General features: G+C 48.7%; 3 protein-coding genes across 6 annotated transcripts in view; 2 read left to right on the top strand and 1 right to left on the bottom strand.

Annotated features, from left to right (window-relative positions):
* Positions 1-11618, top strand: part of abcc8 (ATP-binding cassette, sub-family C (CFTR/MRP), member 8) — a 39237-nt gene extending 27619 nt beyond the window's left edge. Inside the window, exons 25-38 of the mRNA XM_076140054.1 lie at positions 1173-1420; positions 3256-3422; positions 4015-4242; positions 4763-4855; positions 5005-5107; positions 5480-5593; positions 6215-6335; positions 6648-6778; positions 6904-6982; positions 7083-7191; positions 7650-7753; positions 10017-10150; positions 10740-10802; positions 11372-11618. Of these exons, the coding sequence (XP_075996169.1) occupies positions 1173-1420; positions 3256-3422; positions 4015-4242; positions 4763-4855; positions 5005-5107; positions 5480-5593; positions 6215-6335; positions 6648-6778; positions 6904-6982; positions 7083-7191; positions 7650-7753; positions 10017-10150; positions 10740-10802; positions 11372-11509 (1832 nt within the window). The 3' untranslated portion in view covers positions 11510-11618. The remainder of the gene's footprint in view (positions 1-1172; positions 1421-3255; positions 3423-4014; positions 4243-4762; positions 4856-5004; positions 5108-5479; positions 5594-6214; positions 6336-6647; positions 6779-6903; positions 6983-7082; positions 7192-7649; positions 7754-10016; positions 10151-10739; positions 10803-11371) is intronic.
* Positions 11619-12444: 826 nt separating this feature from the next.
* Positions 12445-13767, top strand: kcnj11 (potassium inwardly rectifying channel subfamily J member 11). The gene has a single exon (XM_076137501.1). It carries the CDS (start codon positions 12610-12612, stop codon positions 13765-13767), a length of 1158 nt encoding a protein of 385 aa, XP_075993616.1. The 5' UTR covers positions 12445-12609.
* Positions 13768-15169: 1402 nt separating this feature from the next.
* mob2a (MOB kinase activator 2a) overlaps positions 15170-21779 on the bottom strand; it is a 51318-nt gene continuing 44708 nt past the window's right edge. For all 4 annotated transcript variants that reach the window (XM_076140042.1, XM_076140035.1, XM_076140027.1 and 1 more), the window contains exons 2-5: positions 20904-21064; positions 19374-19467; positions 16686-16810; positions 15170-16534 (exon numbers count right to left, since the gene is read on the bottom strand). In XM_076140042.1, the coding sequence (XP_075996157.1) occupies positions 16215-16534; positions 16686-16810; positions 19374-19467; positions 20904-21064 (700 nt within the window). In that variant the 3' untranslated portion in view covers positions 15170-16214. The remainder of the gene's footprint in view (positions 16535-16685; positions 16811-19373; positions 19468-20903; positions 21065-21779) is intronic.

Here is a 21779-nt window from a genome sequence, read left to right as displayed (position 1 = left end):
TTTCTTCCTCTCTCTCCTTTTTAATGCATTTATGATTCAAATGTCTAGAATATTTAGGCTGTGTTGTGTATTTGCCTGCAGCATTAGCTCTTCCCTGTATAAAAACATTGTGAGGGCATAAACAGCCCAGGCCCGTCACTGTGGATCAGGCACCTGGTGTCTCTACAGAAGGACGTGACCTTTTCTCCCCAGCCTCCCTGCTGTATTTGATCCTGTGTCTCTGTGTGACTGTAGCGGAGGCTGCAGAGGTGCAGCAGCTGTGCTCTTTATCTGTATTCTGTGTTGTCTCCCATGTGCTGATGGCACCCCTGGGTGGATTTCTTCGATGGCTCCAGCAGCAAGTCTTGCTCTCATATTCGATCGAGAAGGTGTGACCACTAAGCATGGTTTGACAAAGTGACTGGTTTGAGTCTGTGGCATCATAACGCTGCAGCTGTGTCGGCTTCTCGTGCTGGAATCTGCCATCCATTTGTCTTTCTCTCACTTTTGTTTCGTAACACTCCTTTGTCGCTCCTGCTCCTGAATACCTGCTTCGGACTTTGCCAGCATGAATCTGTCAATTGCAGTATTTTGTCATCCTTTCTTTTTTCCCCCTCTCCCATCATCTTCTCCCACTTTCTCTCTTCATCTAGTTTGTGTTTCCGACACTCCCAAACTCCCACAAGCGGCCGATACGCTGCAAACGTCGCTGCATGATGGGATGTGATATAATAACACAATGTGGGAAGGAGGTGGGAAGTCGTTAACACAAGTTCCCAAGTCACCCTGAGTCGCTGTGTCATTGCTTCTCTGCTCCCCCCTGACAAACCCCACAATTCATGGGAATGAGCATCTTCCTGCTTGATGGTGCCGTAGAGTATGTATGAAGATGCACTGCTGATAGATTCTCTCTTTCTGTAATGTGCTGTATTATTTTATAATGTCAGACGGGCATGGCAGAAAAAGGCAGAGGAAGAAGAGGAAGACTGAGGGTCGGAATGTGGAAGAGAATGAATTCTGTAGAAAGGAGAGTCGGAGGAAGAAGGAGTATATTTAGCTTCTGATGCAGTCAAAGCAGAGCAGAGCAGAGCAGATTCAGAGAGTTCAGTTATACAAGTATTCACTAACTCGGCATCAATCAGATCTCCCATTTACCCGACATCAAACCCATCTGGCCTCTGACTTTCTTCCAGAGGAGTCGACAGACAGCGATGAAGATGACAACCTGTCCCAGGTGATGCGTCAGCGCGCCACCATACCCTGGCGCTCCTGCGGGAAGTACCTGTCCTCTGCCGGCCTCCTCCTGCTCTGCCTGCTCCTCCTGTCACAACTCCTCAAACATTCCTTCATGGTTGCCATCGACTACTGGCTGGCCCACTGGACGTCGCGCGTCATTGCAGCCAAGATGGAGGCCACGGCGAGGAACTGCACCATAGTTCAGGTGAGAGATTTGTTTTATCCTATATGTAGGAAACCTTTGCAGGACTTAAATGTGTAAAAAAAAACATAAATCTGCTGTGCACACTGAGTGAAAACACATCTGCCTCCTGCTCCGTTCTAATTGGTTGACTGCACACAAAAACACAGTCAGGCCAAAGTGATGATGATGATGATGATGATGAAATCTAATCATTCTTTATGAGAGCTGACATATAAGAAAACACAGTGACTATAAGAGGGCTATAAGCTCCAGATGGTGCGTTCACTGACAGCATCTCTGCTCCATCTGCTCACTGACACAGATGCAAATGTGCAAAATGTGCAGATGAAGGCAGGAGAAACATCTGCAGGAATCCTCAAAATAACCGAGGGATCGATATGAGCTGAAATAAACTCTGATCCTATTTCAGATATGACACGTCACTGTAAATGTGTTCCTCACACAGATCTGCATTCACTCACACCTCACACACTTATTTTGGTCGCAGCGCTGATCTCTCTCCTTTAACGAGACATAGGAGTGTGTGTGTGTGTGTGTGTGTGTGTGTGTGTGTGTGTCCTATGTCACTGACTGCTTCTCTAACTGCTGACCTCAGTTTTACCCTCTTGTTCTGCTGCATGGCCTCGGCCACACACGCACACCAGCTCAGAGCCAGCGGAGAAAAGCACGGACACACACACACACACACATTAACACATTATAAATAACGGTGAATGTTACTTCACACATTAGGGTCACGGCAGCTGTTAGCAGATTAGCATGTTCCAGGCCTGATAAAGCAGCTTTATTATCAATAGGTCTGTGTGGGTGCGCGTGTGTGTACTTGAGGTGTGTGTGTGCGTCCTGTGAAGTGAAATGCCAGGTCGCATTTCACACAGTCGTGCAGAGGCTAAAGAGAGAGACGGCTCGGGTTGAGTGCAGCTGCTGAAGTGTACTGAGTCCTGTGGAACACACACAAACCCACTCATCTCTCTCCCTCTCTCTCTCTCTCTCTCTCTCTCCAACACTTCTTACACAAACACACCGTCCGAAAGATAAATTTGCGGAGCTTCGGTGTGTCATCCAATCTAAACCGGTGGTCGCCCAGAGGTGTTCTGTTCAAACACACAAGTTTGGCCCAGTGCTGCCACTTCACACCCTGCAGGCCGCTGTGTGACTCTACAGAACCAGAGTGGACAGAAAATCACTTGACTGTTTGTTTGAAAGGCAATCAGGAGCGTTGTTATGGGCAAATCAAGACAGAAATAGGATCACATGGCCTCCACAACAACTTGAATGTTCAAATCTTCCAAGAATAGATAAATAAGCAAACAAATAAATAAATAAATAGCTGATTGGGGCTTTAAGTGGTGATTAGTCTGTGTAATGAGTAATTGGAGCTCTGTTTCTATCAATATCTGCCATTTTAATTAGATTAACCTGAAGCACATCTTGTCTCATATCACACAGGTGAGTTTGGAGTGTGAGAGAAAACAATATAATGAAAACTAAGTGCCATTCCTGCAAAAACTGAGAGTGAATGTGAAATGTTTTACCCGTTAAACTCTGTGCGACCTTTACTGTGATAGACTGAGACGCACAGAGGCGACAGGAGGGACAGAGTCAATCAATCACAGTCAGGAGTGAGGAAGGTAAATTGAGCAGAAAAGCAAAGAGGATTGATGCAGGAGAGGTCAGTCGATGTGTGTGTGTCTCATTAGGTGGCTACTTTTTAACCGGGCTCAGAGTTTAATTAGGCTTAGAAATGAAGAGTAAGCGTGTGTGCTGACAGGGCCCACACACACACATGCACACACACACACCCTCTGACACTAACACCTGATGCTTCTCTGCAGGACTGTGGCTTCAGTCACTCCTGGTACTTGTCTCTGTTCACCGTGTTGTGTCTCCTGGGCATCGTCCTGTGTTTGGCCACCTCTGTGGCTGTGGAGTGGACCGGCCTCAAAGTGGCCAAGGAGCTGCACCACAACCTGCTCAACAAGATCATCCTGGCTCCAATGAGGTACAATGTGTGTGTGTGTGTGTGTGTGTGTGTGTGTGTGTGTGGGTGTGTGTGTGTATGTGTGTGTGTGTGTGTGTGTGTGTGTGGGTGTGTGTGTGTATGTGTGTGTGTGTGTGTGTGTGTGTGTCTGTGTGTGTGTGTGTGTGTGTGTGTGCTGCAGCTCTGCCTCGTGCTGTTTGCTGATAGTATAGATGTGCATAGGGTTGTGTGTGTGTGTGTGTGTTGGGTCATTTAAGATAGAGAATGTGGTAAAGCACCGTGTTTCACCCCATTACCCAAAGTGCCATCTGCTTTCCTCACACACAAACACATCAGACATCCCTCACGCACACACATACACACACATATGTACACACACATACATACACAGGTGAATGAACTACAGATGCCTCTGGATCTCCAAAATATGTTTGAACTAACTATTAACTATTAACTTTAATGATCCTTAAATCAATCAAAGAAAAAGTTCAGATCAGTTGGAATTTTAAAGGCAGGACTTTTGAGCCGAACCACAAAAACTTCCTTCCTCATTTTGTACCATCAGCATCGCACAAGTTTCAGTCTTAATAACTTATAACTCCTAACCCTGCAGGCTGTTTGAGACGACGCCACTCGGCAGCATCCTCAACAGATTCTCCACAGACACCAACACCATCGACCAGCACATCCCCACCACTCTGGAGTGCCTGAGCCGCTCCACGCTGCTGTGCGTCTCCGCCCTGGGCGTCATCTCCTACGTGACCCCCGTCTTCCTCTTCGCTCTCTTTCCCCTGGCCGTGGCGTGTTACTTCATCCAGAAATACTTCCGCGTGGCCTCCAGGTGAGTCTGACAGAACAGAGCGGCGCCTTCGTTTTCCCATTTGGCTTTGAATCCCCTGCTGTGTCGTGTCGTGCAGAGTCATGTCGCGCTTGTAGGCCTGAGCCGCAATTATGGCTTAAGTGTTTCTGTACAGGGCAGCATGGAAAAAGGTTGTGGGTTCTCTTGAGGACTGTCAGAGCTTCACTCCTCCCAACTGCAAAGAGCCCCCGAGTGAATCAGCTCACTGTGGCTGCTGCTTCTCCTTCTCTCAGTACCTCAAAGCACCACAAAGGCTCCATCTTTTACCAGCTTTCAGCACTTAATGACATCTTTGTTTGTGTGACAATTACTACATCTCATCTACGTCACATGATCACTTTGCTCAGGCGGTATTGGTGCAGAAGAAGCCTTTCGCAAAATGCCTACAACCTTCATTTGAATCCGATGATTGCATTCACTCTTTGTGATTCCTCAGACATATTGGATCATTTAGCTTCAGTTGATCTTCTCTTCTCTCCTCCATCTTCTGTCTCCTGGTCAGGGACCTGCAGCAGTTGGAGGACAGCACACAGCTTCCTTTACTGTCCCACTTCTCTGAGACAGTGGAAGGTCTCACCACCATCAGGGCCTTCAGGTAGGAACGGAAGCTTTGAGTTTCAGGTTTAGAAGGGAATCTAGAGAATCACAATTACACTGTCTTCATCAAGTTTAAAGTAGATTCATCCTCCTGCAGCTTATTGACCTTCTGATCCTCACGTGACTGTGATCTGTGTCCTGCTGCAGGTACGAGCCCCGGTTCAGACAGAGGTTACTGCAGTACACCGACGCCAACAACATCGCTTCTCTCTTCCTCACTGCAGCCAATCGGTGGCTGGAGGTCCGCATGGTAAAAAGCATCACACACACACACACACACACACACTTGAGGCTTAAAAGGTAGAAGGTTTATTGTTGAAAGTCACATTTACATTCTGTTCTGCACACCAAAGCTCTACAAATGCATTATAGGGACATTAAGGTTTTAAATGAATGAAGCCAAACATCTCTGCTGTCTCATATTGAGTCATTACACTGCTTCAGATGAACGTTCTTAGAAACAAACAGAGACACACAGCTGGATGAGTGAGAGCGTTTCCTTTATTGTCCTTTTGTGTGTGTGTAAACAGAGCCATTAAAGCTGCCGTCGTTTTATTTGATGTGCTCGCTGCTTGGTTCTCTTCCTGCGGCGATGTTCTCATTGATGCTTCTGTCTCATCAGGAGTACATCGGCGCCTGTGTGGTGCTGATAGCGGCTGTAGCCTCCATTTCCAACTCCCTCTACAACCAGCTGTCGCCCGGCCTGGTGGGACTCGGCCTGACGTACGCACTCATGGTGTGTGTGTGTGTGTGTGTGCGTGTGTGCGTGTGTGCGTGTGTGTGTGTGTCCATCTGTCTTTTATAGATTATTGCAATTATTGCAGCCATAATTGATTTTTGCATGGTTACATCTTTCACACGTTCTGCTTTTTATTTTATTGTGCTGTTTATAAAACTTTGTTGTTTCGAGCTGGAAACCAAAGATCTCAACTCTCTCTCAATTTGATCTGAGCTCCACTATTGTCAGGATAGTGTCGAAGAATGACATCACAGATGGGATAGCTGGGCTACTTTGCTTCAAATTGTAGCTTCTGTGACCCAGGCTAACTGGAGTTGCAGCTCTATAGGCTGACAGTCTTCTTCCTCTATGTTTGTTACTGTTTGTCCTTCTGTCCTGATTGGCTGATCGGGTCACTCTCCATTCTCGGATGCCAGAGCTTCCTTGAATGCACCACCGATATAACAAACGCAGTAACTAAAAGTGTAGTTTGCATTTTGGAAAGTGCTCGTCCTGTCGATAATGTGAATCTTGTGTGGTTTGCCATTAACAACTCTTATTTGTTGTTGTATCGGTGTCAGTGACTAAGTTTATGATGACATCTGCTCAACATATCTCCCTTCTCCTCCTCCTCCTCAGGTATCCAACTACATGAACTGGATGGTGCGTAACTTGGCAGACATGGAAGTGCAGCTTGGCTCCGTCAAGAGAATCAACGGCCTCCTGAAAACTGAGCCGGAGAATTATGAGGGTCTGCTCAGTGAGTCACAGTATCGCCTCAGATTAAAGCTTCTCTCAGCCGTTTAGCAGCTGCAGCTCACATCACATCACATCTGCTGCCATTTTCATGATTTCTTCATCCCCCGTGGTCTTAGGTGGGACCACATACCTCACATCCATCATCATGAGCTAAAATAGAGTATCAGTATTCCCCTGTGCTCATGATCTGTTCATTAGTTTATAGCCTCTATATCCCCTAACAAACCATTTTGCATGGATCTCCTCCAGGGCTTAGAAAGGCCTTTTGCCGGTGGTCACAGTAGGTCTCCTTCCTTTCTGTTTCCATGCACAGGTGCGTCTCAGGTCCCTGACGGCTGGCCCAAGCAGGGAGAGATCAAGATCCAGAACCTGAGCGTGCGTTACGACTCCACGCTGAAGCCCGTGCTCAAAAATGTCAACGCACACATCAGCCCAGGGCAGAAGGTAAAGAAACACACAGGCCAGGAAACACTTTAGAATCAATGCTGACTGATCCAGTATCCATGATGAGGATGATGATGATGATGATGATAATCTGTAGCTTTGTAATGGACCTGATTTGTTTACAGGTGGGGATCTGTGGGAGAACAGGAAGCGGCAAATCCTCTTTCTCCTTGGCTTTCTTTCGCATGGTGGACATGTTTGAAGGTAAAAGAATATGTTACAGTCAATTTGTGGACATTTTTAAATTAAATCCAATAATAATGAAGAATGCTGAATGCTGCTATTTAATGATTTGATCTCACAGGCAGGATTGTGATTGATGACATCGACATTGCCAAGCTGCCTCTGCAGACCCTCAGGTCTCGCTTCTCCATCATCCTCCAGGACCCCATCCTGTTCAGCGGGACCATCAGGTACAATAAACTTCCCCTGGCTTCACTTTCCAACACTTTGAGTAGAAGGACACGTCGCTTTACTCACAGCACTTCAGACTTAGTGCTGTTGATAATCTGACTTAGACAGATGTATGAGGAGCAGCAGACTCTTTGTATCTACAGTGTGAGTGAGGCCAGGAAGATAAGAGAGAATCCTCTGAAACTCCACTCAAGTGGTTTATTTGTGGACGACACAAGTAGGGACCATAAAAGCTTTGTCATGTGGGAGGGCAGCCAAGCAGCTAAGCAGACATTCGCGGAAGCTGTGTCATTTCTGAATACAATGAAATATTCATAACATGACTATGAGCAGCAATAAAGATCCAGAGGGAACAGCAGCCTGAACGCTTTAACAGGCTGATTCAGCCTTAAAATTAGTTAAGATGAGGATTACATTAAGGATTAATACAAGTGGGTGTGTGCGTACGTGTGTGTAGGTTCAACCTGGATCCAGAGATGAAAGCCACAGATGAGATGCTGTGGGAAGCTCTGGAGATCGCTCAGCTGAAGCCTGTGGTTAAATCCCTGCCAGGAGGCCTGGGTGAGAACTGTGTGTGTGTGTGTGTGTGTGTGTGTGTGTGTGTGTGTGTGTGTGTGTGTGTGTGTGTGTGTATGTGTGTGTTCTCTGCTTTTTGTGTGAGCTACGATTAAGGCAAGATATGTGAGTAAGGCTTATAAATGGATGAAAGTAACAGAACTACAGGCTGTGCTGAATATAAATAACTTTTTGAGCAATACTGCCACTTTTTATGAGACACAGTAATAAATCTGTAGCCTTCACACTGAAGTTGTTCTGTCTTCACTCAGCAAGCTGAGACTGAAAACTAAACTGCATCATAACATCACAACTCGTCTCAGGTTTTACCGAACCCCCGGCCCTCCCCCCCTGAGGCCCCAAGCAGAATCCTGCTAATGGGCCCCCCTACCTGACCCCTGAGCCATGTCAACCATTTTCCACAGAGTAACACCTGACACAGTCGTGCTCCCACTACAACCCTCTCTCCCTCCCTCCTTTCCTCCCTCTCTCCCTCCTTTCCTCCCTCTCTCTCTCCCTCCCTCTGTCTGTCTAAGAATAAGTTCACCTACACGGAACAGAATGAGGTATAAACAAACCATATTGATTGACAAGGACAAGACGAGGAGTAAGGACAGTACCTACCCTCCACTCGGTCTCTTCCACTCGCCCAGTGCTACAGCGCCACACGGTGGACAATCGGGGTACGGTTGACCCGGAACTCCCCTTTATCTTCTGTTTTATAGTGGTACTTTATATTTTAGACCCATAAAGTAATTCTAATCATCTTGTGAGAGGAAGTACAGAGATTAGGAAGACAATGACTTCACTGAGGTCATATGTAACTTAATTAAATTGCATTCAATGATGTGATGCAGTCAAGAATCCTTTAATCTAAATTCCATCTACTGGTTCTCTTTAAAATGGAGTAAAGTAAAGTAAGAGCTGTGTGAGTCAGATGTCCTGAATGCAGCACCACAGAATGATGTGATGAGCAGATGACAGGCAGACGTCGACTCCCCGTCCCGGATCATTGCGTCGGCCGGCTGCTCGAGTTTCTCCACACAAAAGTTAAGCGGCCGTATCAGAATACGTGAGCATTAATCTTTTAAGTCCCTCAAAGATCAGGACCGTGTGGATCCACTCTGGTCCCAGTGTGTCCCCAAACGGTTTTACAGGCGTGATTACGTTCTGCTCGTCTCGGTGTTCTGACACTGGACACCGGCTGCCTTGGCTGCATTCTGACCCTCAGATCTCATTCTGGCTGCAAGCAGGTCGGAGCTACACTTACACACACACACACACGCATGAATGTGTGGCACGCTGACACACAGGGCCTCGTCCTCTCTGCTGTTTCCTACTTTAGCTCCTGATGATGGACTGAAAAGGAGACTGAGCGCTCTTTCATCCTCTCCGGCTTGCACGAGAGAGTGAGAGCAGAGCAGAGACTCGTTCTGTAGATCACCCAGAGGCCTTTTCATCTTCTCTCTGATCCAGCGGAATGATAGTGCTGGCAATCATCCCACATGATTTACGCTTCAGTTGCTCCTGGGTGCAACTGGAAAACACGTGCTTTCACTTTGTGACAGTGTGTGGTGTGTGTGTGTGTGTGTGTGTGTGTGTGTGTGTGTGTGTGTGTGTGTGTGTGTGTGTGTGTGTGTGTGTGTGTGTGTGTGTGTGTGTGGTTATTGATCGCGAGGTCAGGAGTTAATGGCCAATTAACTTCACTTAAGTGTTACTTGGTTCTTGGTTTCTTTCAGCTGAGGTTTCTCAAGTTGCATAGTAAAGAGTTAACAAAGTGCAGGGAGCAAATGTCATAACCTTTCCTTACATTCTTACATTCTTTAGAGCCCATCCTGACTAAACCTCCTGAGCTCTGAAATGGGGCCTATATGAACCAGAGCGCTATAACAAGATGAAAGTTTTCTGCAGCGACACACTTGACATGACAGAGATCATGTTTATTGTATGAGGGAGTTTATAGAAGCCTGAATCTGCCTGCTGTGACGCGTCTACACCGTTAGGGGGCAGTGCACCAATTCTTCCAACCAAGAACTCCCACTTTCCACAAACAATTAAATGCTTATTCTTCTCAAACCTTCAACCTTAATGTGTGAAAAGTCTTTATTTCAGTTTCAGTCATCAGGTTTTTTGGACTATTTTGTTATTAAAAAGTTTTTTTTCCCTATTGAAGTAATCTCAATCTAATTAATAAAACAGAGATGTGTGTGTCTGTGTCTGTGTGTGTGTGTGTGCATAACAATCTTTTTTCTGATTTTTTTTCTTTCAGATGCCACAATTACTGAGGGAGGAGAAAACTTCAGTCAGGGCCAAAGACAACTTTTCTGTCTGGCCAGAGCTTTTGTGAGGAAGAGCAGCATCCTCATCATGGATGAAGCCACCGCATCCATAGACATGGCCACAGTGAGTGTGTCTGTGTGTCTCTGCATGTGTGTGTGAGAGTATTGGCAGGAGAAAGGGAACAAGGAAAAAGTGTGAAAGGGAAAGAGGATGATGAAAGAAGCAGCAAAGCCAGAGAGGAAAGTGGACGGAGAATTTATGAAAAGAAAACCACTCACCTCAAAAGGAGGCTGGAGAGGAGGAGGAGCATGGAGAGAGTGGAGATGAAATGGAAGAGAGCCTGAGGGTTGTCAGTGTGTGCAAATGGCTCCTTCCATACATGCACAAACACTCAGCACACACTGCTTTGAATGATCCCTCACCAAGAGCCACGTTTCCAGCTCACATTAACGCCGCACCGCCGCCTCTGAGGGCTCAGAGCTTTTAATGGGCGAGCAGTGAAGTCCAAGAGTCCGGATAATGAAGAAGAGAGACGACGAGACTTAAAATTAGATAGAAGAAGGAAGAAATGGAAGAAATGTTAAATATTATACACTGTGTTTTATCTGAGAAAACTCTCCAAACTTTCTGACATTGCACCAAACACCTGAAGTTCCTGATAACGAACCCCCCACCCCCTCTCTCTGTTTCTCTCTCTCTCTCTCTCCCACAGGAGAGCATCCTGCAGAAGGTGGTGATGACCGCTTTTGCTGACAGAACCGTAGTTACTATAGCAGTGAGTATGCCCCCCCTCACCACCACACACACACACACACTCACGCTGAGCATTTGCAGTGATGCACAACCCCCCCCCCCCCCCCACACACACACATCTCCCACCCAACCCCCCGAGTGCACCGACCTCCTTTCCTGCTGATGCAGTTCTTTTAAATTGGTGCAAAGTTGCAGACGAACGGAGCGAGAGAGGGAGAGAGAGAGAGTGTAAGAGAGAGAGTGTAAGAGAGAGAGGGAGAGAGAGAGAGGGAGAGGGAGAGAAGAGAAGGACAGGAGGGATGACTGACATGAATTTATCTTCTTTCATCTGTCAGAGATATTTGATTGATAAAGCTTTGAGTTTTCTGACAGGGAGCTCCAACTCCAGGTTACAGTCATTTTCTTTCCAACATCTCCTTCCAATAAAAGCTGGACTGATTTGATCCCAAGTCCTCGTCTCCAAATAATCACTCATCACACGCTTCCAGCTCAAACTCCAAGAGCGGATCCAATCCCATCTCATCTGATCACAGAGCCTCGGCTTCATCTGACTCTCAGACCTTCTAAGTTGTTCTCCTCTCCTTTCCTCAGCACCGCGTTCACACCATCCTGAATGCCGACGTAGTGATTGTGATGAAGAGGGGGGTTCTGCTGGAGTACGACAGGCCCCAGACTCTGCTGGAGAAGGAGGACAGCATCTTCGCCTCCTTCGTGAGAGCAGACAAATAAGCACAGCCAGAGGAAGAAGAGGAGGAAGGAGGAAGCTGCAGGGGAAGACATTCAAAGTGCAATTGTCCCATTAAATACTGTATATTTCTTTTTATTTTTTAACCATTTATTATATTTGTACATAAAAGTATTATTTCTTTATTAATAAAACATAAATTATCATGTAGATGTGTGTTTTCTGTGTGACCTCATGACCTCGTGACCTCAAGCTTCATCTGTGGACTGCAGGTTTCACATGATGGGCTGCAGGTTTAGGAATGTGTATGTGTGTGTTTGTGTGTGTGTGTGTGTGTGTGTGTGCGTGCGTGTGTTGCTGGGCCTCAGTATGAATGTCACAGGGCAGCATGGGAGCATGATGGCGACCTAGAGGAGTCTAAACTGGGCACACGCTGCACATTTAGGGCCTAGAGCCAGAGGGCCGCTTATTACAATGTGCTCTATATTTAACCCTTCATGTGGTATGAAGTATGAAGGACTTCCAGCCACTTTCCCAGTGCTGCAGACCGAGAGGGGGTCCTCCTCTTCCTGCATTCCCACTCAGGATCACAGGAGGGACACCACAGGCAGGCACAGGGCCTCCATGGCAGAGGGAGGGAGGGAGAGGGGGAGGGAGGGAGGGAGGGACAGACTATGAGAGGGACACACCGTCTCTCCTCAGCTCCATCTCACGTTACACCGCTGCACCACTGAAGCCTCCTCATCCTTAAGGTGACAAACAAACGAGAAAGCTCAGAGCCCCGTTAGTGATCCTGCGTCAACGGCTCGGAACGACTCGGGCATCACGAGTCCCGGTGGCAGAGGCGAGTGTGAAGGTGGAGGGGTGGAGGGGTGGAAACACACAGTGTGGGGGTCCAGAGGGGGTAGGGCGGGACGGGCAGCTATGCCAGGTCGGCCGGCATGACTGACTGACTGACGGTGGCAGCTGTGTTGCCAAATGAGGAATGTTATCCTGGGATTTCTGAGGTTTCCGGAGCACCTGATCCGGGGGCGACGCGAGGAGCGCACGTAGCTCCAGGAAGCAGGCCGACAACACCGGCACCGGGAGAAAGGGAAAGGATCCAGGAAAAGCAGCCGCCCAGGTTGCATAGTATGGGAGCGCTATGTTGTCCCGGAAAGGACTCATTCCCGAGGACTACCTGCTGACCCGATTGGCGGAGGATGTCCAGCAACCCAAATTCAAGGCGAAACCGAGGAAGGCTCGGTTCGTCGCCAAGAACGGCGTCTGCAATGTGGCGCACACCAACATCCGAGAGCAAGGTCGCTTCTTACAGGACGTTTTTACAACTCTGGTGGATCTAAAATGGCTCCACACGATCATCATCTTCACCATGTCCTTCCTGTGCAGCTGGCTTCTCTTCGGGATGATCTGGTGGCTCGTTGCCTTCGCGCACGGAGACCTGAACCGGAGAGGAGACGACTTTATCCCGTGCGTAACGGCCATTCACTCCTTCTCTTCCGCGTTCCTCTTCTCCATAGAGGTCCAGGTGACTATCGGCTTCGGGGGTCGGATGATCACGGAGGAGTGCGTGTCCGCCATCATCATCCTGATAGTACAGAACATAGTCGGCCTGGTGATCAACGCCATCATGCTCGGGTGCATCTTCATGAAAACCGCGCAGGCGCACCGGCGCGCAGAGACGCTCATTTTCAGCAAGCATGCGGTCATCTCCGTGCGGAACAACAAGCTCTGCTTCATGGTCCGCATCGGAGACCTGAGGAAGAGCATGATCATTAGCGCCACCGTGCGGATGCAGGTGGTGAGGAGAAGTACCACCGAGGAGGGCGAGGTGATCCCTCTGGACCAGATCGACATCCACATGGACAACCCGGTGGGCACCAACGGGATCTTCCTCGTGTCCCCGCTCATCATCAGCCACAGCATCGACAAAGAGAGCCCGCTGTACGACATCTCCGCCTCGCAGCTGCTGCACGACGACATCGAGGTGATCGTGGTTCTGGAGGGGGTTGTGGAGACCACCGGCATCACCACGCAGGCCAGGACCTCCTACGTGTCGGAGGAGATCCTGTGGGGGCAGCGCTTCGTTCCCACCGTGTCCGAGGAGGAAGGCATGTACGCGGTGGATTACTCCAAGTTTGGCAACACCATGAAGGTTCCGACGCCGTGCTGCAGCGCCAAGACACTGGACCAGGTGGGCGGCATCGCTCAGTTTAAACTGAAAGAGGGCGTCACCTTGCGGCCGGCAGGGAGAAAGCGCCGACAGTCCACTATACTCCGGAGATCAAGGATGGAGAGCTAGAGGAGAGAGAGAGAGAGAGAGGGAGAGAGAGAGAGAGAGAGAGAGAGAGAGAGAGAGAGAGAGAGAGAGAGAGAGAGAGAGAGAGAGAGAGAGAGAGAGAGAGAGAGAGAGAGAGAGAGAGAGAGCAACATGCACAACAGGTGACTCCCTGTATGTAATCCATGCCTGTCAGCTATTTTATGAGAATGAATTATATTATATTTCAATGATTATTAAATGACAATATGCAATTTTATAAGAGTATATGTTAAGTTTAGTGATAACCAAGTGCTTGTGTCATGCAATACAACACACACACACAGTATATGAGTGTACTGTACTGTATGTGTACATCTACTGAGCACACAAACAGTATGGGATAGACACACTGTATACATACTTGTATCCTGTCTGTGCACAGTAGAGGTTTATTTACTCAGGGTGGGTCTGCCTGTAGAGAGAGTGTGTGTTTAAGCAGATCTGGTTTGTACCTTCTCTGTTTACAAAAGACTGCACTGCTTTTTTAGGCTTCATTTGTTGACATCGGAATGTAAGACAGCTGTTCAGCTTTTTGGACTACAGTCAATGTCCTTACTGTGGATTAAATGAAAATTACAAATACTAATTAATGACACAATTTAAGGGTTAGATTAAGATATAATCTTTCTATAATACTGCTGTCTTACTAGCAGGCCAACAGTCCCGGTGTAGCCTCTGATATACTTGTTACACACAATTCCTCAATAAGTATGTAGTTGTATCTTTACACAATCTTCTTTCTTCTAGTTTGATTATACACACACACACACACACACAATCACAAACCACACTGAGGCAGGCAGGCATTTCTGTGTTTTATTAGATTATAATCCGCAGAGCTTAAAATATTAAATTGCTTTTAACTTAGTTAATAATTAAAATACATAAAAATGAGAGCCAGAACTGAAGAACCCTGCAAAAAATTAAAATAAATAAAAATGAATTATAAACCCAATCCTCCGTGACAGAGGCTATGTCTGACAGAACCCGCTTGCGATTCTTTGTACAGTAAAGTCCAAGCTGACTGTGCATTTCTATACATGTGTTTGATACCATGACCATTATTCTCAACTACTTTCCACTGGTGAGCCAAAAAAAATCTAATTTATGGGACACAAAAACCAAAAAACTGGGAGTTTGATGAGATTTCTTGGGACTTCAGTAATACAGGAGCAGCAGAGCAGCAGAGCAGCAGAGCAGCAGAGCAGCAGCAGAGCAGCTCCACATCTTCTCCCCCCCCACCCCCCCTATCCCCCCTGGGCCTGCAGACATTACCTCATGTCTTTGTCCTTCTCCTGTGCTGCTGATGGAGTGGGTGGTGGTTGTTGAAGGGGCTGCTACTCTGCAGACCCCAGCTAAGAGCTCAGTTTTTGGGGGGAGGAGGTGTTAGACATCCTCCATAAACCACATATGGACACCCGTCTGTCTCATAGTATCGATTCTCTGATCAGATTAAATATCTAATATACAATCTTTATATTTTCTCCTCTCTGTCTCCCTGTTTCTGTGGCTGCTGGGTGTCTTTACTGCCCTCTGCTGGTGGGCTCTGGGACAGGGCTGTTAAGAAGGTGATTATGTGACTATGGTTATACACAATCAACAGCTGCAATATGGAGATCTGAGCAGTTTGGTGAACAGGGAGAGTGAAAGGAGGGAGAGAGACAGAGAATGAAAGAGAGAGAGAGTGTATCTCTCCCTGGCAGCAGTGACATATTCTCTCAGGTCCTGAGTAGGAAGCGCTTTAATCATCCCCCAGATAAACACCCCAAACAGTGATTGGCTAGTATCGCCCAGTCAGGCAGTAACACGGCTCCCTACTGGCCGGCGTAGTGGCCCGTCCACCCTGCGGGCCGCCTCCCACCGCCACGGGAGGGAGCGGCGAGCCTGACGGGCCAGTAGAGACGCCTTCTCTCCACACATTAACAACACTGTACAAAAGTAGGTTGAAGCAAAGCAGAGCCCCCTTCCTGTACGGTATGTTAGGTCGAGGACAGAGGGGGGCCGAGGGTCGACAGAAGCTCCGCCCCCCCACACGAGAAACGACACAAAATAAAACTGAATAAAATTTCCAAAAAAATAAAAGTGAAACAAAAGGAAAAAAAATGGAAAATGAAAACATACATTTACTTTTTTGTTCCTAGTTTAAACTGCAGAGAAGATGGGAGGGATTTGCCCCATGGGAGGAACGTTCACGCCAATTCCTGCTGGCGTGACAAAACCCCTCCCCCGCCACCCCAACCCCCTGAAAGCCCTCCCCCCCCTTCCTTCTGGCTGGCCGGTCGGTCGGTGTCGTAGCGAAATATAAGGGTAGTGGAAGGTCTCTAAGTCCTGCTGGCGCCAAGGAAGGGGGCCAGGCTGTCTTTCCTTCTCTCCTCTATCTTATCTTCTATCACCCCGGGGGCCTCGGTGTTGCACCACAGCGCCCCTGCTCATCTCTCCGTCACGTGGTTTTGTGAAGAGGGGGAGGGCGCCGAGGTGGGGCTGGAGGGGGCCGGGGCGGGGGCCGGCGGCGGGGCCGGGGTGCAGAGGATTTCGGACAGGTCGTCCATGATACAGGTCTCCTTAGGGTCGACCAGGTTGAATTCCCTTACGAAAACGATGAAATGTGCGTACAGAGTGTTCAAGTGGCCCTGCAGGTCCATGGCCACCGTCTCTTTAAAGTGCGCCCAGTAGAGGTGAGCCAGCACGTGGAACAGATACCGACAGATCTTCTTCACCAAGGACTCAAAAGAATTAGGGAACTCTTTGCCTAAACGGAGAGAGAGAGAGAGGATCAGAAAATATTCACTGTCGAGCAAAGAGACTTGCGCTACCCTGGCCCGCACTGACACTTCCTTACAGCAGGGGGCAGCAGATCCCCACCGTTCAGCTACGGGAGCCTGCAGGTTTCAGACACTCACCGTATTTGGTAGGAAAGATCTCCTCGTCTGTGACCAGTTTCTGACAAAGACTCATTACGAAGTCGACGTATTGTGGAGCAGTGCACTTCGTCTTCTTCCCCCTCTCGTCATACCAGTAGTATATTCTGTGGAAAAGACAGAGAAAAAGAGAACATACCTGACTTTAGCGTCATGTGGACATTTCTTAACATGATCAGACTCATCAGTGAGAGAGTGAGACACCGGATGTTTCCCAATCGTGTCCTGCTTTTTATTAATTGTTATGAGTGTTTGTGGGTTGCGGGTAAATACACAGACGATCATTTCCCGTAACTCGACGAGACAATTTTTCCATTCAAGCGCTGAGATAAATGGCGTTCAGACATATGAGACATTTTTCCGAATGCCCACTTCCTGACTGACGACAGGCCAGAGACACATGAGTCTCCTCGCCTCATATGTTCCAACATTTACTTTGACAGATATCATGTTTGTCTCATTCGGTGTAGATGTGGTGGACCCTCGCGCACCAGACCCTTTATTTCCTGTTTGGGTTGAGCTCCCTGCTGCGGTGGGAGTCAGAGGACACGGACTCCCCGGGACGCTTTGGCCAGTTCTGCTCCCGCTGAAAGGGACGGCCCAGATAGCAGAGTGGTCAAAGTGGAAATGTAATCCTGCGGGGAAGTGACTGGGAGGTCAGAGAGGCGTGAGCGGCACAAAGCCAGACATGTTTGAGACAGATAGAGCAGGAAGTAACAGCAGATGCCTGTGACGGTCCGGGATCAGGAGAGGCCGAGAACCACGGAGAGGAAACAAACTGCCGACGGGTTATTAAGGATTATTACTGTGAGCTAAAAAAAGACGTCAATGAGGAAGCAGACATGAAATGCAGTCGTGCAGGTGAGGCTCGGTGTTCAAACTGTGTGACTGAGAGGGAAGCAGGGCAGACATTACAAATCCTGAGGAATGTCCACATAACTGATCCTGCATGAGGGCACCCACTGACCACAGCACCAGAGCACACACTCTTGGGCTGAGTAAGTGTGAGTGTGAGTGTGGGGGAGAGAGACTGACTAGACTTCATACCTGCCTCCCCACCCAGACACTAAACTACACATACAGTATCTATACTTAATCGCACCATAAGGTCGCTCACTCACAAGTGTGTGAACAGTGGAAGCATATTACCACACACTCTCTGTCTCGCCTACAGGCACACACACACACACACACCCTCCCACCCATACAAAATGGGTCTAAATAGCTACCAAATGGTTCCGTTCCCTCATAGCTCATGGAAACATTTTCTTCCTAAAATAGTGCTGAGCTCTGCCTGGGGCGAGGGGGGGGGGGGGCTGTGACTGTGGCTCAGTGGAGTTTTCACCACAGAGGGGATCTGGGTGCCAGGATCCTGCGCAGGCAGGAAAGGGTGGGGCGCCGGGGCGTCCCAGAGCCTCAGAGGGAGAGAAGGTGCAGCACACAGAAGCATCAGTGACGGAGGGCCGAGAGCCCAACGCTGAGGAGTCCCTTTGATTCTGACATTACCGCTCCACTGATAAAAACATGTTGATCGTCGCTGTTCTGGCGTGACGACATGACAGAGGAGGCCCAGTTCCATTCCCCAGGGCGTGGGCTAGTAACAGAAGCTTTAGGTGACAGTGGTGGAAAAACACACTGTTGACAGAGAGATTAACCTGCAACTCTGACGACAAATCCGTAATTTCGCAACATGTGTGCCACTGTTTGCCTTCGCTGTCACTGCCATATTTGTATCTATTGTGTGTGTGTGTGTGTGCACGTACTTGTGTACTGTGGTGTGCGTTTTGTGTGTTTTTCAAAAAGTGTGGGTAATCTGGTTTTTCCAGCCTGAGGTGTACACAGGAGGAGTGTGTAGCCTCTCTCTCTCTCTCTCTCTCTCTCCAAACACAAGGGCTCACACATGAAGAAGCGCCGCACCCTGACAGGGCAAACTAGTTAGATAAATACTTACAGTTGGTCGCCTCCCCTCTGTTAACACGGCATGAGTACGGCTGGGTGTTATGGACGTCTTAAACACACTTTAACTACAGCAGGGGTATGCCCTGCTTTATTGTCGGGTAGACACAGTGGCAATTACCACCGTGGGGAAAGACTGCAGCTGCTCAGTGAAGACAGCCACGGCATGCTGCTACAAACATCACGGGCAAGGTCAGGATTTCTTTGGAGACGCCCCGTCCTTCAGAACAACCTCATACACACACACACACAGTAATAAACAGTTTGATCTGGGTCTGCCCACCAGGTCTGCCCTGAGCCCCTTCTGTCTGTCTCCACCTAAACTTCGCGGCCTGGGTCTGGGCTTCACTTTCATGTGGTCGTGCTGATGAAACTGGTGTGGGGATTTAGGGCCGCAGCGTGTGTGTGTGCGTGTGTGCGCCATGTGAGGCGTGGAGACACACAGTTCCATACTTTGTGTTCTGCGCCTCCTTAGGAAATGTACAATATGCTGCCGGAGCCAAACAAAAGGCGCATACTGTACATTCCACCACAGATTGTATGGATAGTCGTTAAGATTTGAGTGACTGAACTCTGCAGGTTCCTGCGTCCTGCTTACCGGGGAATCGCGACGCTTGATGAATTAACCAATGCGGCGTAGATTTCTGATAAATAAACCAATGGGACTTGTCGGGGCGGGCGATGAATAAACCAAAGGCGGTGGAGATTACTTACGTGTTGCAGGCCGTCATGGCTTGACAGGTGTCACCAGTGCAGAACTCTGAGATGGTGCTGTACTGCAGGTTGATAAGATTGAAGAATGTTGTTGCTGTAGACAAGACAAAGGGACAAAACACGACAGTTAAGTGTGTATGGAGGAGCTCTGCTGAGGACAGATCAATAAATCAACAGCGTACTGAGGAGTGATTAGGTGCAAGCTTGCAGGAATGTTTGATTAAAATACAGTCGGGACACAGCAGCGGTGTCACGTCACATTCTACTGGGAATGATTGAGGACGCACCTACGCCAGTGTGTACTGCGGTTTGTGTGTGTGTGTGTGTGTGTGTGTGTGTGTCACCGCAATCAATGCGACAGTCATTCAGTCACATGCAACAAAACTGATCCATCAAGTTCCACTCCACATCCTTAAGCGGCACGTCTGCGCCGACAAAGAAGGGTTAAATGGGAGGGGGCTCTGGTCTTGGCTTAAATTAGCCTCGCTGAAACAGGTCTTTCTGCTGCGCTCCTCACACACACCAAGTAACAAGTAAGCCCTGCGTCAGAGAAGAGCTTTGTTGTGGGGCGGCGTGTGTGTGTGTGTGTGAGATTATCTCGTTAGGCGAGGCTCCTTCAACTCTTCAGTTTTCATCGGTGCTCGTGACAATTTATTGGGGAAAAAACTGTAGAATGTTCAGAGTTTGTGTTCAAAGGGAAAACCCCAATTAGCGGTGGATACAAGTTGGAACGAGCCGGCTCATATAACTTCAGATCTATGTGGGAAAGCGTGCTTACAAGTGAAAACACGTCCCATCTGCTTTATACGGCGACTTTATCTGCTTTAAGAGGAGGGAGGCAGGCAGGCAGGCGTCGCTTTACTCCTTCCCCCCCCTGTGAACACCTGGGCGGCTTGGATACGTAACCAAAACACAGTCGGGGAGACTAAATAAAAACAGCTCAGATCTGTCAACCGGTCAGGCGGCGGCGAGCTCACAGAGACTCAGAGACTCACGCAAATCATGCTCCCAATGACAACTACAGATCTAAATAACAGGTAAAAATGCTGGGTCGGTAATAGAAGCTGTGGCTGGCAGCGAGCGACGGTGTTTGAAGAAGCGGCGTGCGTTGTTTTGGGAGCAGCCTGGAGTCGCTCTGCCAGGCCTGGAACGCGTCCGGGAGTTGGCTCAGAGGTGGAACGCTGTAACATCCGTGTCCAGATAGCAGGCGGGCTTGGAAACGCGACTCGAGAAAAACAAAAGTCGGAGGTAAACACGGCGCGCTGGGGTGGGGGGGGGGGAAGGGGGCGAAGAAGCAGCAGCACGCTTCAGGAGCGAGCACAGACTCAACATGACGGGAAGATCAGCAGGATGCGGGTTTCAAACCTGCCTGGACACATAAGAGTCTGACAAAAGGTGGAAGATCTGTGGGGCTGGATAACAGATCTAAAGACTCAACAGGTAAATGTAACGTAATGAGATTGTGTGAACTACAGCCGTGATGCAGGAGACCACTGTGTTCATGTTAGTCAGCTCGTGTGTGTTACTCACTGTTGCTGGCGAGCCATTCGTTGAGGTCAATCTCTCTGGGCAGCACCACCAGCTCTTTCAGGTCAAAGTCCACCACTCGGATTTTCGTCAACTCCGGCTCCAGGTACTGCTTCTTCTCCTCTGCCGGAGGCTTCTTTCCATTGGGCTTCGTCTTCGACTTCCTGTAATGCACATGGGAGAAAAGAAAGCGAAAAGGGTCAAGGGAGGATTCAAGGGAGGAGATAAGGGGAAATAAAGCCACGTTTCAAAAGTGCAAGACGGTGAATGTACTGGTTTGACCCCCCAACTCTACAGTATGGGCCAGGTAGAGGCGGTCTCTAGAGGTTACAGGATCCACACAGATATTCAAGAAGCACCAACCTAATGCTGAGTTCAAAGCAGGACAAGTTGGATCTATAGCGTGATTGTGTGTGATGAAGAGGAGGGAGGCGTTTCTGCAGGTTATCTCCTATGCATGAAAAACAGTGGAAGTGGAAAGAGCACCCGAGCCGCCGCAGACAGAGTGTCCTTATGTAGATTAAGTAGAAGGACGGGACAACGAGAGATCTCCAAGGTCCAGAGAACTGTTAGTGTTACACAATGACTCTCACACACAGCCGGGTCACTAAGGCTCTTCAGGAGTGCGGCGGGGGCCCTGCTGAGGGGGGGGGGGGGGGACACACACTGGGTGCTCAGTGGTCTTTGCCTAGACAGAGAGCCCTCTGTTGCTGTACCTGACCCCTGAATGTGACCCCTGACCTGCCATAAGGTCTGCAGCCCCACACAGACGGCTGTCCTGAGCTCCTTGTACTTCCACTGCTAGTTTTAGCGCGGAGATGTCAAATCGCACTCCTCCTGCACTTCCAGGGCCGTAACCTCTCCTCCTCCTCCTCCTAC

The sequence above is a fragment of the Genypterus blacodes genome, unplaced genomic scaffold (genome assembly GCF_046128005.1).
Source record: "Genypterus blacodes isolate CSIRO-AG114 ecotype Tasmania unplaced genomic scaffold, CSIRO-AGI_Gbla_v1 ptg000015l_1, whole genome shotgun sequence".
Classification (NCBI taxonomy): domain Eukaryota; kingdom Metazoa; phylum Chordata; class Actinopteri; order Ophidiiformes; family Ophidiidae; genus Genypterus; species Genypterus blacodes.
The sequence above is the reverse complement of the archived record's forward strand: the minus strand, read 5'-3'. Positions and strand labels throughout refer to the sequence as shown.